This window comes from Microtus ochrogaster, chromosome 4 (genome assembly GCF_000317375.1).
Source record: "Microtus ochrogaster isolate Prairie Vole_2 chromosome 4, MicOch1.0, whole genome shotgun sequence".
Lineage (NCBI taxonomy): Eukaryota > Metazoa > Chordata > Mammalia > Rodentia > Cricetidae > Microtus > Microtus ochrogaster.
In genome coordinates this window covers 57989605-58007449 of record NC_022011.1, presented here as the reverse complement: position 1 = coordinate 58007449, position 17845 = coordinate 57989605, and the positions used below count along the sequence as shown (strand labels likewise).

Genomic DNA, 17845 nt, shown 5'->3' with positions numbered 1-17845 from the left:
TACTAAAGTGATATAAGATCCTTGATGAATGGGAAACAGCCCATAGAAAATATCACATAAGCAATACAAATTATGATAACTAGATGACATCATTGAATAATTACTAAATGATCCATGTGATAAAACCTCTATAATTTTTCAAGGTTATGACCACCTGACCTGCCTGTTACTGCTGATAAAAGTATAAATTTTGACTAAGCAATGACAATGTATTGCAAGAATAGTATGTTCTTTTCCTTAATGTGTGGGTGTGGGAGAGGGTTCATATCTGCGGTTGCACTCATATGTATGTTGTAAGCATGTGTGTGTGTGTGTGTGTGTGTGTGTGTGTGTGTGTATAGTTGCCTGCTCCTGTGTTCACCTGTATCGAGGCCAGAAGAGGACAATAGATATCTGTCCTGTCACTGTTTTGTTTTGGCTTGATTGAATGGCAGTGAGCTCTCTGCATATACATTTGTCTCTAATTGTTCCAGCCGTTTTCCTGTGGGGTTTGTTTTGGATATTGGAACCCAGGTTCCTGTGTGGAAAACACTGTTACCCACTTCGTCACCTCCCCAGCCCCTAAGATTCATTAGCAGTCATGCAATTTGATCAGGCAATCCAGGCTTAGAATTGATCTTTAGAAAAAAATATAAAGAAAAAAATGACAATAATTAGAAAGTATACTGCAGTTATGACACCTTTAGTATAAAACTTGGCTCAAAAATTAAATTAAAATGATAATAGAAATTATTTGGCATATTATAGCTCATGAAAAGGGCAGAATACTAAGTATATAGAAATGTTGACTATTACATTTAAAATGTTCACTATATTAAGACATCTATATTAAAAGTAAAAATTAACTCCACGAATTTAGGGAGATATTTATAATGTCCAAAGCAAAGTATTGTTGTCTATGATTTATTTTATATTCTCTCAAACAAGAAAAAGACAAGACACACAATAGTGAGTAGTCAAAGCTCTTGGATGAGGCATTCTTGCAATGCAGAATTTGAGTGACTCTAAATGAACAATTAAAGTCACATTCAACTGTAATACCAATCAGTGGAACGGGAATGAGAGCAGAAACAAGGAAAGAGTCTGTGGCCACATTTTTGACTGCATGAAAAGTAGAATGTTGGGTTGGCTTGGGTTGGGTTCTGGAGAAATAGAATCCCTTTTGCCATGCAAGGCAAACGTGTGCGAGTTGCAGCGATCCTTCAAGAGCCTGTCAGTAGCACACAGCAGCTGCCCAAGAAATTTTAATTCCTGAGATCAGTTCCCCAAGAGAACTTCTAACAGGTTCCAAAGAAACAATTATGTATGATTTTTTGTAATGTTTTAGATCCAAGAAGAGTGAAAGATAACTTGGGTGTTTGTGCCTGCGGGACTTGTGAAAATAAGATTTGGTACAAATACATAATGGCAAGTGGGAGACAAAAAGGGTGAAGTGGGCTTGATATAGCATCACTGTAGATATTATTACACTAATATTGGATGAACATGGCAAAAAACATGAGATTTTGAATATAAAACTGTTTATGCAACATAGAACACATTAATATACACATTATCATAAACAATTATTTTGTTGATTTGTTTCAAACACCACAAAAAAATCAAATAGATGTATGAATAGGGGATTTAAAGAACAGGAGCTTGATCTGAGAGTAGAAGAGAATATGAAGTAAAACCACCTAGGGTTCTTGCCCCAATACAGTATCATAGCGCTACAACTGAAGGGTATCATTAATTCAATTCACCACACCTGAGAGTTCTAAAACAAGAAAAACTAAACTTTATAAAATTATTTAAAAAAATCTGAAAGAATGCTTAGTGGCATACAAGCTGATTGAAAAACCAGTAAAATAGAGTACACACCAATGCTTATATGAATGTAAGCGTCTCTCTAGACGCTGTACACAAATTAAGTTTTTATGAAAAATAAAGCAAACGCACAGGGGTACATATACTGAAACACTATGCACCATGTTCGTGAGAGTTTGCTGGGAAGGGGCTGCTCCCTGCCACTGATGCTTCTGATCCTTACTTCTACGAGTATGTTACAAGACTGGCTAATTGGGCACGGAGGCGTGTGCTCCATGGAGCCTCCACAGAAGGCCAATTGCTTTGTTTTCATGGCACCCCTGTTTGTGTGATGGTGGAGAGGAACAGTGACCAATGCTATCGTTGTTTCTGGCGCCAACACAGCAGGGAAGAATGAATGAGTGAGCTGGAGTTTCTTGTGTTGGGGTAGGGCTGGGGACTCATGTGGTTGGTCGTATAACAAAGGGTTTTGGCCAGCTTGCTCTTGCTGTACCCTCCACATGCCTGAGTTTTGATTATGGGATAAGGTTCATGGGCAAAAAGGGTACACAGCTGAGCTAGTCAGGCAATGATTCTCACCTGTTGCTCTTTCAAAGTTTGACTGGCAGTTCTCTTGGGACAGAGAAGGCCAGACCTACAGCTGCTTTGCATTTGATCTTGTCCATCTATGGTACTTTTGAAGAAAGGTGGCTGCCTGACTGCTACCAGGAATTATCTTTGGGAAGATCCAACCTTATCTCTTATTTAAAAATTAGAATAGCTATTGTAGACACTGGAACTACTTCATTATTTTTTCTTCCAAATAAATATAAATTTCTGTCCACTATAGCAATTAAACCAAAGTATCTTTCATTCTCTACTGTTAGCCAAAGCATCTTTATAGTAACATATTGTGTAATGCAATTAACAGTTGTCCTATTGTATAGCTAATTAGAATATTGATCTTACTTAGTTATAACAGTAAAATGAAGGCAGATCGGATTAATACAGACAAATTGGTATAAGTTTATACGACTTTAATGTAAATAACACACTCACGCAACCGGAGTTCCAGAGATGCACAGAAACAGGAAACAGGAAACGGGGCCGCAGCGTCTGCGCGCCCCAATTTAAGTAAACATTTGCCCGAGGCCGTCCTGCCCCCAAAAGGCAGGCTCTCTCTACATCTCCCCCTTTTGTCTAAATAAGACAGAACTAAACTAACTACAACTATAAACAATAATAACAAATAATAAATATAACAAATAATATTGAGAACAAATTTTTACCAGATACTCTATCTCAAGAAGTCTAAATAATGTAGAGAGTAATTACAATTATATAATCTTCAACTCCGTCAAAGATCTGAGAAGGGAATAAAAGTTACTTAACAAATGAGAAATATCCAAAATGTGCCAAAAATGACAGAGACAACTGACTACCTGGGCAATCACCCAAATTCTCGTTCGCAATGTTGAGTCAACCAACTTTGGCTAAGGCCTAACATAACTAACATGCCATTATCAAATGCAAGAAACTTTCTTAGAATTATCCTACCCTGTCTTGGCAAGATAAGACAATCCTGTTTCATATCTTTGTCAGTAGTTGAGGTATGGGCTTTTCTTAACCCAAAGGACAGTTCTGCCAAGAAGACAAGCTCCCAGTGGAGTGTCTTTGGTGCTCAACGTTCTCTCGGGAGTAGAGTGGCGTTGCCAGGAGTAATTGTGTCTCATAGGCACAGAATTCTAGGTTAGATTAAAGGCCATTTTTCTACAGCTCTTTAAAGAGGCTGAAGATTACCAGTAAAACACTCCCAAATAAATGTCTCTTAGTTCAAGTACTTCCATGCACCTTTATTACTTGTATATTCCATAGTATAGAGCTAAATATAGAATACACAATGTATGAAATAGCAAAAATTCTAAAAGGGAGATGACTATTTTAAAGCACCCCTATAAACAGCATAGCGAGCATCTTTCTTGACCCAAAAACCAACTTGTTCTTCTTTCTTGAACACTTTTATTGTTCCTGCCCTTCACTCCAGGAAGTTTTTTATAATTTTTTAAATTTCCTCCACCTATCTTTTGTTCATGGTTTTCTTTTTTCTCTTCATTTTTTTTTTCTAAATGGTTTTTAATTTTGAGCTACAAATACAGTTCAAATCTATCCTTCATAAAACTTCTCCGGGTATTGCAGAGAGATCTTTATATGCTGTAAATGAATTCATTCAACAACCCAATCTGTTAATCCAGAAACCATGTTTCCCTTTTTATGTTTAAAGATTTCTAGCCCTAAGAATTTGAGGCATCAGCCATTTTTACATTCTGGGCAACACTATGGAGTGCAATGTCTTTCTTTAAAAAGCATAATCATTTTAACAATAAGGGTATCAACAATGGTAACAGAAGGAACTGTTCTAGTTAGGTTTGGGTGGCCTTGCATCTCAAACATTATCAGTGATACAAGCTGAGGATATAGGAGACTGTGCCGTTATGCAACAGAGAGTTGAAGAAGTTTTATTACCTCAGTTTCTTTCCTCCATCTGCAATTTTGGCTTTTTGAAGATACCCTTCTTTTTCAACCATCTGCAAGGAAAATACATATGTTAGCACTGTGACAAAGTCCTCTGCATTTCCGCATGAATGAACCCAAACTTTCTAAGCTAGAGTCATTGCAGTGATGGAAACTTCCCACCCCAGAGCTTTATTAATAATACATACAAGACTTATGGGGAGTGCATACAAGATCAAAGTCTTTACTAACTCTGTGTCTCGAATGATAGATTGTAAGGATGTATGTGAATGGATTGTTTGATAGTGATAGAGCACCATGCACTTCCCCTTTTGTGTCGGGAAGTCACTTGCTTAAAACATTAACTTCAGTCTCTCCTTAATCTTACCAAAGAAGCTCTTCATTTATGCCTTCCCCACACACCTGCCAAGGCCAGGAGAAAGGAAAGCATTAAATGGAACAAGAGATTGAGCCTGATGAATCATGGGAAAACACTATAATAGCACCATTTTGTTCATTTTTCCAATTAGCCAGTGACAACGTAGCAGAGCGCTCATTGCCATCTGAGCTGTGTAACTGTTTCCCTTCTCCCCACTGGTACTGTTGGCTTTCATCCTAACACAGTTGCAAACTCCTTAAAGGGCATGCAACAATTTACTATAACACAACAGAGGTGTTCGGTAAGTTCCAGGCAAAATACATACAAATGCAGATTATAATATGTTGATTCGCAGCATAGTCAACAAGCTGCTTCAGTTTCTTGGTGGCACGTTTGTGCCCTTCTGACTGCCTTGTACATCCTATTGCAGTTCTTGGCCTTGGCTCCCTTCAAAAGAGTAGTGTGTCACACTTTCCTCATGCTCCATGTCTAACAACTAACGGTCATATTCCCTCAGTGCCACCAGTGGGATCCATATCTCTGAACACAATATTTTACCCAATGTATCTCAAAAATTCCGATAATCCAAAACAAAATTTCAACCCATTTTAAATTTCTGCCTGCACGGCTTTGGTCGGATGGTCTTTGCATCATGGGTCGAATTGCTTTTTAGGCTTCCCACTCCCAGTTTCCATTTTCACCATTATCACTCTGTTAACACCTATCAGATAATGCTGCAGTGGCTGGCTTATTTACTTACACCTGCTCCCATGCTATGAGTCCACTGAAGGCAAATGATTGTCCCTTTCATATTCCGTGGGAATCCAAAGTTACACTAATTGGATTGTGTGAACAAAGACATGAATGAGTGTATGCATGAATGATATTTACGTTTATAGAGCAAATTGTAAAAGTCAAAACCGTTCATTGGTGAGTGGAAAAGACAGTTTGGAGTAGTGAGTTATCTCAAAGACTAACATGGTACCGAATAAAGTATTGCCCCTTGTAAGACTTGCTCTGCTATAGATAATGCATATGTGATCTTTCCCTGATTCCTACATTGTTATATTCCTAATACAGTGGAAAGTACTGAGCTTTCAAGATACATTTGATAAGTACATTTTATTTATTTTATAAACTATAAAAAATTATTTCAGTAATGACAATTGTGGTAAAATAATTTTCTTATAGGTTTAGATTATGTCTTTTCCTTCAGTTTGCTTTCCACAAGTCTAAAGAACCCAATGATGCTTTCAGGGTTGAGTTTTCAAATCATAGTGTTCATGGCATTATCACTCTATGTGTAGATGTATCTCTTCATGTGCTTTGACCACCCTCTTATACTAGGAATACTGTCCATCTCTTTGGTAACAGAGAATTTTGTTACCACTTAAATACCATGTAAGTTTAACTCTAGGCATCACTGATGTCTATAAATTCTAGAAACAAAAACACTTCCAGTAGTCATTAGCACCACAGAGGAAGTCCCTTCTATTATCAACTGCTTTGTTTAACTTCTTATGAAGATTAAGAGTTACCCAAACCCTGAAATATTTAGTATTAAAAGCTATAAAAAACCCTCTCAATCCATTCATATTCTCTACTAAGATGATTGCTTTTTCAGAAATATTTCATGCAAGACCCCCAGTTGGACATTTAGAAAACTGTATTGATGGTAACTATGTAACTATTCTCTATAAAGGGAAACGTGCAAGGACAACATTGATATCTGCACAAGACGAGACCACTGGAGCATGTTTGAGGTGAGGGGTATAAAGGTCTCTCCCAGTTGGACCTTTCTCAAAGCCACTTGAAGTAGGTAGCCAAAGGCTTTTTCATGTTAGGACTCAGTAAACATGTTATCTCTGTCATTAGTGGCAGAATAATTTTCCAAGAGCACTGGTCAATATCATGGACTCTTCAGGAATGACCTAGTAATCCTGGGAGAACAAGGGAGAAAAGCTGAATAGCAAGTTAGGTTTTAACTTTCAAATTCCAACATGCCTTCCAAGCCGTAGGCAGACCTTAAAAACTGTAACTTTGCAGTATTTTCTGCTATTAATTCACTTAGTACCACCACAAACAGCTGTACATTTCTAAGTGTATGGTGCATACACACACATATAAATGTGTGATATGTACGTGCTTGAGCTTCACACCCATGTCTTACCATCTCTCTCAAACACACGTGCCTTCTTCAGGGATCAGATTTCTCTCTAGACATTGTTTCTCTTATATTCTTGATGCACATTCGCTCCCTTGACAATGTTTCAATTAATGATCCTCCATTTCCTCAGATAGCCACTATGCATATACAAGAGTTGCTGGATTCAAGCCTTCTCTTACTATAGCTAAGACGCTATGGGCTCACATCAAGACATCCCTTCTTCTTGGAGGACTGATAACACTCTTCCACTCCTCTGAGATCATCCTTTAAATGGGACTGATAAGTTCCAGTTGACTTCTTGCACTGAACAGGCTGCCTTGTTCAGGTGACACACGGGTGAAAAAAGGCTTCTATTGGATAAACTTAATTATGTGACTATCTAAGGGATTGCCATCATACATTGAAATTTCCCCTGTTCTTCATACCTGGAAGTAGTCACGGTGAGTGGTTTAGGCTGAGTGGAAGGAGGTATTAGGGTAAACATAAGATTACTAAGGATTGTACATCTGGATTTATACATAGTATCTTATTAACTGTTTTCATAGTCACATGGCCTGAAAGAAGAATGATTATGAATTTCAGTTTATAGTTCAGACATCTGGGGCTCAGATTGTCTTGTCTTCAATGATTTACAAAGTTATATATGGGCTTTAAATTTAAGCCTAGGATTCTTCCCATGCCAGATTCTAGGCCAAACTGAAATTCATTAAAGGAATCCTAGCACCCAAATCATGTATACTTAAGAAATATCAGCCAGTCTTTGGATGCTAAATGTGGCTTTTGGAGCTATTTTTTCAGTGCCGGCTAGAATCCCTATTTAACATTGCGTGGCAGGAAAGATCAGCAATTTGTCCAGGCTGGATGCCAGCCAGTCTGCCAGCACTGAGGAAGTGCTTCAGCAGCATCCTGTGTGCTGAGACACAGCTGACGAGAATGAATGGCGGTGGAATTCCAAGATGGTACCTGTTTATAAACCTAGGCCGGGCACGACAGACAGGGAAACAGGGATGGAGAGGAGAGAAATTTGATCGGTGGGTACAAGTCTAACAAACATGAGCTTGCAATCTCTTAAACAGACACTGCAAGGTTTTTGTTTGTTTGTTTCTTTCTTTCTTTGTTTACATGAGTGTTTCATGTTACTGTTTTCAAATGCAAACAATAGGTTCACCTATCTATACTGGTACTGGGCTAAAATAAACTAAATTAGAAATTTTCTGGCAATTTGGTTGAGAATTTGGCTTTCAACCACACAGTTTTTTTTTGCTTTATAATATCTGCTCTGATGATGGGTTTCATTTTTTAGTCTCCCTCTTTTGTTCTTAGTCTGTGTTTGTTGACAACCACTGACACCATATTCAGCTTCTTAGGTCACCTGATACAGAAATCCCGTGTCTCGAGTAGTGAGAGTCAGAATGCCCCCCTACTTCCCCAATAGATGCTATTGGCAAATAGGATTGCTTTTTCTGTGCTATAAGTTTGAGAGAGGCCTCAATTTGAAGCTGGGGTGGTCCCCTTGGAAGGAGGTTTTACAATGTGAGTCGTGGCTGGCAGATTGTCTAAAGAACATTTGCATCATTGCTCCACGACTGCAGCCCTGGACCACTGTAATTCTCAAACACATAGCATTCACTTACTTTCACATATAATAATAAGATGACTACTGAAGTTATAATAGCACACAGTGTTTTGCTGATAATCATATTTGATGATTTCTATTTAAAAATCAAATAAATTAGGGAAGAAAGCAGAGAAAAATGTAGAGCTCAATAAAAATAATTAAAAATGCAGATAAGAGCCGGGCGGTGGTGGCGCACGCCTTTAATCCCAGCACTTGGGAGGCAGAGGCAGGCGGATCTCTGTGAGTTAGAGACCAGCCTGGTCTACAAGAGCTAGTTCCAGGACAGGCTCCAAAACCACAGAAAAACCCTGTCTCGAAAAAAAAAAAAAACCAAAAAACTAAAAATGCAGATAAGTCAAATGAAGATATTCTTAGTCACATCATTTTGTTCCTTCCAATGCTTCTCTTTCATTCTGTAACCATCGTTTACTTTGCTTATATACTCAGAAAGAGACATTTTGTTCTTTTATGTGTGTATGTGCTTTCTTTTCCTTGACATTTTTCTCAAGTTACACTACGATACTAATCTTGATTGTTAATTTGAACTGAATGTAGGAAATACTATGAGATTACACGAGCACACCTATGGGTATGACTGTGAAGACATTTCTAAAGGCATTGACCCATTAATTCAGATTTTAATACATTATTAACAAGTAGTGGGACTGTGCGTGCTAGCTCTTGGTTAAAGGAAGTGGTTCAATGGCGGGGAGCAAGGGAGAATAGCGGGGATGGAGAATGAGAGGGACAGCGGTGAGAAGAGTTGGAGAGGTTCTTGGAGACTTGGCTTGCTCCCTCACGTTGGCATTCTGGTCTTCTTGTTTTCTATGAAGTGAAGAATTTCTTCTACCACATATTCCTGCTGCTGCTAAAGCCCAGAAACCTAAGACTTAGCACTCTAAAAACGTGGCATAAGTGAAATGTGCCCTTGGGTATTTTCTTTATTGTATATATTTTTTATCATAACTGCAAGAGAATTAACAGACACATATACACACTTGCAAACACAGATATGCAAATATTCATATTCTCTCACACACAACCTCCACAATCTCATATACATATACATTCCTACTCCACACCACACAAGCACATACACTCAAACACACATTCTCTCTCTCTCTCTCTCTCTCTCTCTCTCTCTCTCTCTCTCTCTCTCTCCTCTCTCTTTTTCTCCCTACCTCTCTCTCTCTCTCACCATTTCTTCATTGAGATGCATTGTTTTCTTTTTAGTATACCACAGTTTCTGTCATCCTGTATTTGATCTACTGGTAATGTGTGTAGGTTTGTAGTGCTCATAACCTATTAAGAGAAACCTTTTTTTTTTCTAGTTTTGTTCAGGGGAGTCCAAATGACTCCCAGAACAACATAGGCCATTGCTGTTGCCCTTGGTTATGTCCCTGAGGTTGAATGTAAGTCCCTATTGCTGAAGATATTATGTACTTCAGATTCAAGACTCAAAAGATTTGAGCTGGCTCTAACCTGATAGCTTACTCCCTGAGGACTATTTTCTTTTCTAATTTTTAATTTTACATTTATCATATAAAATATTCTAATCATCTTTCTACTCTCCAAAGTACTCCATGATCACCCCACATTCCTACCCACCAAGCTTCATGTTCTTTTTCACTCTTAAAATAACAAATTTAGACCTTGAGATTTCTGTCCGGTGCTCCAATTTGGGTCTCTGTCTCTGTCTCCTTTCATCGCCTGATGAAGGTTAATATTCAGGGGGATGCCTATATGTTTGTCTTTGGATTCACCTTCTTATTTAGCTTCTCTAGGATTGCAAATTATAAGCTTACTGTCCTTTAATTATGGCTAGAAACCAAATATGAGTGAGTACATGGGAATTCACCAAGGCCAGCTGGCCTGAGTCTGAAAAAGCATGGGATAAAACCGGACTTGCTGAACATAGCGGACAATGAGGACTACAGAGAACTCAAGAACAAGGGCAAGGGGTTTTTGATCCTACTGCACGTGCTGGCTTTGGGGGGGGCCTGGGCAGTTTGGATGCTCAACTTACTAAACCTGGATGGAGGTGGGCGGTCCTTGGACTTCCCACAGGTCAGGGAGCCCTGATGGCTCTACGGGCTGATGGGGGAGAGGGACTTGATCGGGGGCGGGGGGGAGGTGGGGGGCGGAGGAGGCGGAAATCCTCAATAAATAAATAAATTTAAAAAAATAAAAAAAATAAAATAAAATAACAAATTTAAACAAACTAAAGTATGTATAAGTATAAAAGCATGCACTTGCACACACAGACACACACACACACACACACACAAATACTTGATGTGGGATTCCTCTCTATTCCCAAATATTGTTTATAAACATTTGTTTATATTTAAAGGGGGATATGCTATATAGATGAATACTTTGTATTTTTATTGATCTTTGCTAGGGAGTTCTTTCAGCCAGTAGCCTTTAAGATACCTAACCACACTTTGGTTTACAAATTCCTGCTTGGTCTTCAGATGTTTCATCAGTGCTTGGTGACCTGCAGAGGGAGCGCTAAGCAGACTGGTGGCACATCAGAGCCTAGTACGTTTCTAAAAACAGAGGCTCTTCTCTTAAGGACTGAGCTGAAAACTGGACTCCAGGAGCAGTTTTTGAAGACCAAGACTCTAGTGGCCTTGGTGGGGGTGGGGCATGACTGAGAGCAGGCTGCTGTGTTGAAGATTGAAGACGTTTGTCAGCTGAGGAGGCTTTCTCATCCCCTACTGCCATGTTTATTACTGTTCAAGCAGCTCAGTTAATGGGTGAGCACACTCTCCTCTGCCTGTGTCTTGGCTTTTTTTGTTCATTACTATCCAACGTTTGTGCCCTTCTTCCTAACTAGGCATCTGGTTCCAAACACAATTCTCCGTCTTCTATGTTTATGACTTTGGAGTGAGCTTCCAGTTGCCAATAAAGTCTGAAAGCCACTTTGTGTTTGAGGAGGGATAGTTCTAGAGCTCACTCCTTCTGTTTCTTACAAAATAAAACACAACAAAATTTTTGTGTTAAAAAAAAAAGATACCTACCCACTTGTGCATAGTCTCTTATACTATAATCACCAAGGTAAAGTGTGTTCTTTACTCTTGCTTCCAGCTGCTGGATTTGGTTCCTGTTCCCCATTCATGCACAAGACTGTGATCTAGGATTGTGAAATGTGAGTCTACCCCTAAATGAACAACCCTTATTATACTATAATTGCCGAAGTAAAGAGCACATTTACTCTCTCGCTTCTGGATGTTGGATTTTGTTCCTCTTCCCCATTCATGCAGAGGATTTGATCAAGGACTGTGACCTGTGAGTCTACCTATAAACAAATAATCCTTTATTATACATAATTCTGAACTACTGGGAATTATTTTGTAACGTCTGTCATCAGATCTTGGTTTATTGATACAAATTTAAGGTCAATTTTGTTATATGTATATTTCTATTCTTGATTAAGGTATTGTGTCTTTGCAGCTTACTTAAAAATGTAATGTATAATTAAGGAATACAAGTTAATAGATAATCATCTATAATAATCAAGCTTGTAGTCATGTAAGTTAGATTTTCTAGATGTACAGAGATATATTTTAGATGGATAGTTATCCTTTAAACCTTTCAAAGGCTAACAGAGTATGGCATTTAAAATGTTTAAAAACTTAGGACTATTCTTGACAATGAGTCACATTTGCTTCTGGCAGCACAAATCTATGTCAAAAGGATGATGGGCATCAAAGAGGTTCCTTATGGAGTTTGTTAGCCATTTGTGCAAGAAACTACTCTGCCTACTCTGCTTGATGGTATGTTATATAAAATGGACATGCAGGACTCTCAGAAAAATGACTGCTGAAGTTGCCTAAAAAAGGTGAGATAGTCCTTCATGATTTCTGCTTCATGAAAGGGTCTGAAAGACATTATGGAGGACACACAAAAAAGTGACTGACAAACTGCTAATATAGGCGCAACTCTCTTTGAAATATCTAACTTCATAGAAAAGTCTGGCAGATACTATGGTCCTGTATGTTGACGATGGATGTCCCAATGTTATAGAAGAACTTTGATTGACTGTTCAAGCAGCGAGATGTCTCTGACAATTCCAGAGTTTTGCAAGTTGCTTCCAGTGCTTTTTCTGTTAACTTAGGCAATATTATATCCTTCTGGAGTCTTTGATGGAGTTGAAGAATAGATAGTTATAATGATAGTTTTCCTCAGTTATGATAAAATATAAAATATATATAAATATAACTATAATGTTCGATAACTGTTTTGCACATGTAATTTTACTATGTTAAAGTTAAAACCTTTTATTTTATTTGGGCAGAAAAAGGGAAATGGCATGGAACGTCCTTCTGTATATGTGTTGCTTTTATTAAGGAATAAAGAAGCTGTTTGGGCCTATGACAAGGCAGAATATAACTAGGTGAGAAAACTTAACTGAATGCTGAGAGAAGGAAGGGGGAGTCAGAGAGTTACCATGTAGCTACCGAAGGAGAAAGATGCCTATGGGATTTTGCTGGAAATTTGCTGGTAGGCCACAACCTCATGGTGATGCACAGATTGATACAGATGGGTTAATTTAAGATATAAGAGCTAGCTAGCAATATACCTAAGTGATTGGCTAAGCAATGTTTTAATTAATACAGTTTCTGTGATTATTTCAGGTCTGCATGGCCAGGTACAAACAATTGGCATCCATCAATGATTGACAGTAAATTGTTTTAAGTTAGGGAAAGATCATTTTCTTTGGGCATGTAGTCCACAGTAGGGTGACCATGCTCCACTGGCCCTACACCTGTGCATATGAGGGCAGCGTAACTGGATCTGGTAAGTTATGAATAAAAAAGAGGGAACATGATATGGAAGGGACCCATGAAAGTTTTCTCTGAAGGATGATGGTTAACTCATTCAGACTTATAATACATGTATGTTCATACATGTAAACTCTCAAATTGGATACAATAATTACATGGAGTCAAACAGAAACAATTCTGTGCATCACACATTTGCAAAGCCCAGAGAACAGTTATGTACTCCTAAAGGAGTTCTTGAAATATGGCTTGGTGGCTAATTCCTAAAACCTCAGCACTTGGAGACGCAGGCAGGAAGAATAACCTACAAGTTTCAAGGTTAGCTCATATAAATAGTGAGTTCCAGATGAGCCAAGGTTACATCATTGTGGGAGCTTTTCTCAAATAAATAAAAACAGAAAAACAATAGACAAATGAAAAAATAACCAAAAATAAAATAATAGAAACCCAGAAACCCAGACTCATCAGAAGCTGATCTGGCTTTATGGTCTGGCCTAGGGTGAGTCTTACTGTCACAGCTTCCTTGCTCTCTTAAGTTCCGGTGTGGAATGTGCCTTCATGTAGTGCTGGCAGAGGCCACTTGTTCATTCCCAGCTCCCAGACTTGAAATAGCCACACAGAAACTGTACTAATTAAATCATTGCTTGATCTATTGCTTAAGCATCTTTCTATCTAGCTCTTATATCTTAAATTAACCCATTTATAGTAATCTGTGCATTTCCATGTGGCTGTGGCTTACCAGCAAAGTTCTGGTGTGTCTGTCTCCTCTGGCAACTAACTGGCATCTCCCAGCATTCAGTTTAGTCTCTCCACTTAAATCTACTCTGCCAAAGCAGCTTCTTTATTAATTAATCAATAAAAGCAATAAATACACAAAAGGACTTACCACATCAGTATAGTTACCTCTACTACTTATTTCATTTGAGGGTATGAGATCATGTCTAACTTTAGGGTTCCACTCAGAGTTCAGAACTCTTTTCTAAACACTGTACTTGGTGAAGCACATGTTATGTTTTGCCAAGTTATTCCTCCCCCTTACGAAACCACTGTGCATTTCAAGGGGAATGCTGTCCTTGTGTTGCTGATTTATTTACCATTGACTCATCAAAGGATCATTTTGAAAATGACATTATAGCATTCCATGCTTCAGATAGCCCATGAACGTTTATATTCTTGAGCCTTTCAACTTGAAGCCAGGCATGTCTTATTTATTCATCACCAAGAAAGTTTCTGTTTAGAGATGGGCTTAGGAGAGACCACATTGTATCTGAAGAACTTCAGATTTTGGAGGTCTTTTCTTGTGATTCAACTCTCAATAGATTCTCTTGAGAATTTCTGTTCTTATGTCTTTGCTTTCAATGTTTTTTTTGTTTTGTGACTGTCGGTGAAGTTCAAAGAGGATGATCTTCTTTCCTCCATTGCTGTTTGAGCCACTTATTATTGCAATCCATTTGTGTTATAACCTAATTTCACTCTGGGCAGCTGTGAAGAAAGAATTGCTCAATTCTAATAGACTTTGTTGATGGGTGTGCCCTTTTCTCTACTCTAGAATTAAATGAATTACAAGTGGGAGACATAGTTGGGAGACATAATTCAACTAGTATCTGTTTTAATGACTTCTAGAATTCTTCCTATTATCCCAAGCTTCTTCTCCTGAGGATCGCTCCCTTTTGTCATGCCCCATGGCACTTTGGATCATTATAGTCTGTTCGGTATGCTATTTTTGTTTGTTGTTTTGAGACATAGCATATATAATTTTTGACTGCTGGTCTGGAACTCTATGTAGACCAGGCTGGGTTTGAACTTGCAAACCTTCTGTTTCTGCCTCCTGAATGTTTGTATTACAGGCATGTACCACCATGCCAGCTTCCTCATAGCATTCTTTCAGTTTTACAAATAAAATTGAAATATATCTATCCTACCCTTTCCTATTGCATATAGTGTTTTCTCTTGAAATTTTTTCTTTCTCCCTTTCTTCCTTCTGTCCTTCCTTCATTCCTTCCTTCCTTCCTTTCTTCCTTCCTTCCTTTCTTTTCCTTCCTGTTCCCCTTGTTTGTTTCTGTAGTTCTACACATGGCAAAAATCTCATTTTAAGTGACAATTTCAAAGTGTGATTGATTGTATGTCTACTGAATCCAAGACAGGTCTTTCCTCTCCCACAGACATGAGTGCAGAGTGATGTCTTTCTTTGATCATCAGTCCTTCTGCTTGTCCATAGACTGAAAGTTTCTCCAGGAAAGGCCATAGCTTGCTAATCTTTCATCAGATTCTCAGAGCCAACCTACTTCCTGAATGAACATGAACCTAGAGAAATACATGAATCAATAAGCAGACTTTGTTTTAGAAAATGAAAGAAATATTTAAATTGAAATGATTTCTAATAAAAGCATTAAATTGCCGGGCAGTCAGGGTACACGCCTTTAATTCTAGCACTCCGGACGCAGAGGTAGGTGGATCCCTGTGAGTTCGTCCAGGACAGGCCCCCAAACTACAGAGAAACCCTGTATTGAACCCCCCAACAATGATTCAACTATATAATTTATTGCTATCATCTTGAATAGTGAGAGGATATTATTTTGCAAACTTAAGTCTAATTTAGCAAAATACCATTCAGAAAGTTTGAGATTTTTTTGTTTTCCACTTAAAAAAAAAAAAAGACCAGCCTGGTCAATAGAATTATTCCCAAAAAGTGACTATGCTTTTTTTCTTTAAAATAAGAAAGTACAATATCTTTATAATGCCTCTCATCCTCAATTCCTCCACAAAAATTAATTAATTCACAAAATGATATCATGTTTGAAAAGGTAGAATCTGTGACTTAGGTTTATCTGCCAAAGCCTGCTTTGCCCTGAGCCAGGACAACTTCTTTTGCTCTTCCTTCAAAATCCTCCTTGTTCAGGAGGAAGTAGAGGATTCTCTAAAGCCTGCCACAGGCTTTTGACTCCTGCAGGGTTATCCAGATATGCTTTACAATGTCTCAATAAAAAGAAAGAAGATAAAGATTTAAGATGCTATAATCAGGGTTACTTTTCTTGAATCTTTAGGGGAAAAGGAAAAGTGCCTTGAAAGTAACTGAGTCTCATGAACAGCTGTAATGTGAAATATGTTAATAGAAGGTCAAGAAACTAATAAATGCATATGAGTGTATTAGAGTTTTGTGGCGTGATGTCTCATGTTTGAAGCTGCTGCTTTGTAGCTGTGTGAAGCGATCACACACTTCCCTGCTATTGTTCCAGCCTCCTCCACGGAAGCCCTGTGATATGCATCTGCGTGGCATTAATGATTTACTTCCTCCTGAACTGGGGCCACTGTGAGCATTTTTAGACTTCAATTAGCAATGTTTCGAAGGTACCAGTCAAAACAAATGTGTTGTTCTTTTAATTATTCATGTTGATCACAATCAGCTTTATTAACAGGAACTGTAAAAAAAATAATAATTCATGGCTTCCAAAAAGAATACCCATTCATTGGAGCATCTGCAATGGTAGTTTTCATGTTATAAAGTAAAATATTTTATTCCATCAAGGGGCAGACTTAACAGATAATTAGAAAAGTTGTAACCAAAACTGTGGTCTCATGAGTTTTAAAAATATTTAGGGGAATATTTTGAATATGAGATAAAAGAAGTGAGATTTACATTACAGCCAGGGTTTATAAAATAAATGCACATGAGAATGCATATGATTGAAACAATAAATACCATAATAATATCAACTCTAGGGATTTAAATAAACTCTGGGGATTTAAATAATTACTCCACATTATTCTGGTACATTGTTTAATACATGCCAGCTTGTCCTGATAGACGCTGGCAACAGATAGCTGTGGATGACTTGGCTGCCATACTGGGGCGTGGAGGCAAGAGGGAACCAGGCGGAGAAAGAAACACACACAAGCTGTGGGAGAAGAGTCTGCAGGTAGGTGAAGAGAATGTAAGTTCAGGTTAGTCAGATCTAAAGCAAACGATGGGCTCTATAGAAGCATGTCTTCATGTTTGGCAAGGGAGAGTTTACAATCTACAATTCTGCCTTTTGAAAATCAGGTGGTTCTTCCATCATGAACTCTGGAACCGTCAATTTACCAAATGAAGTTTGCAAAAACTGATAGCATTTCTTCCTTTAAAATTCAAGTAAGAAATGCAGTTCAATAGAGGCCATGGGGGAAAAGCTGAATGCTCCCTGTGCACAAAAGATCAAACAAGTGATGTGTCTGTTCAGAGAGAGGATTCAGGGAGCCCACATCAGTACCAGGAACCAATTAAATTGATAATTTCAAAAGTTTATGGAAGTAATGACTATGTGAGGCTGTGTGTGTGGAGAATGTGTGTGTATGTGTGTGTGTGTGGAGAATGTGGGTATGTGTGTGTGTGTGTGTAGAATGTGGGTATGTGTGTGTATGTGTGGAGAATGTGGGTATGTGTGTGTGTGTGTGGGTATGTGTGGAGAATGTGGGTATGTATGTGTGTGTGTGTGGAGAATGTGTGTGTGTGTGTGGAGAATGTGTGTGTGCGTGTGTGTGGAGAATGTGTGTGTGTGTGTGTGTGTGTGTGTGTGTGGAGAATGTGGGTATGTGTGTGTGTGTGGAGAATGTGG

The 17845-nt window shown here is 38.3% G+C and overlaps 1 protein-coding gene across 1 annotated transcript in view; it reads right to left on the bottom strand.

Annotated features, from left to right (window-relative positions):
* Arhgap15 (Rho GTPase activating protein 15) overlaps positions 1-17845 on the bottom strand; it is a 601354-nt gene that overhangs the window by 504686 nt on the left and 78823 nt on the right. Inside the window, exon 4 of the mRNA XM_005346381.2 lies at positions 4312-4373. Within this exon, the coding sequence (XP_005346438.1) occupies positions 4312-4373 (62 nt within the window). The remainder of the gene's footprint in view (positions 1-4311; positions 4374-17845) is intronic.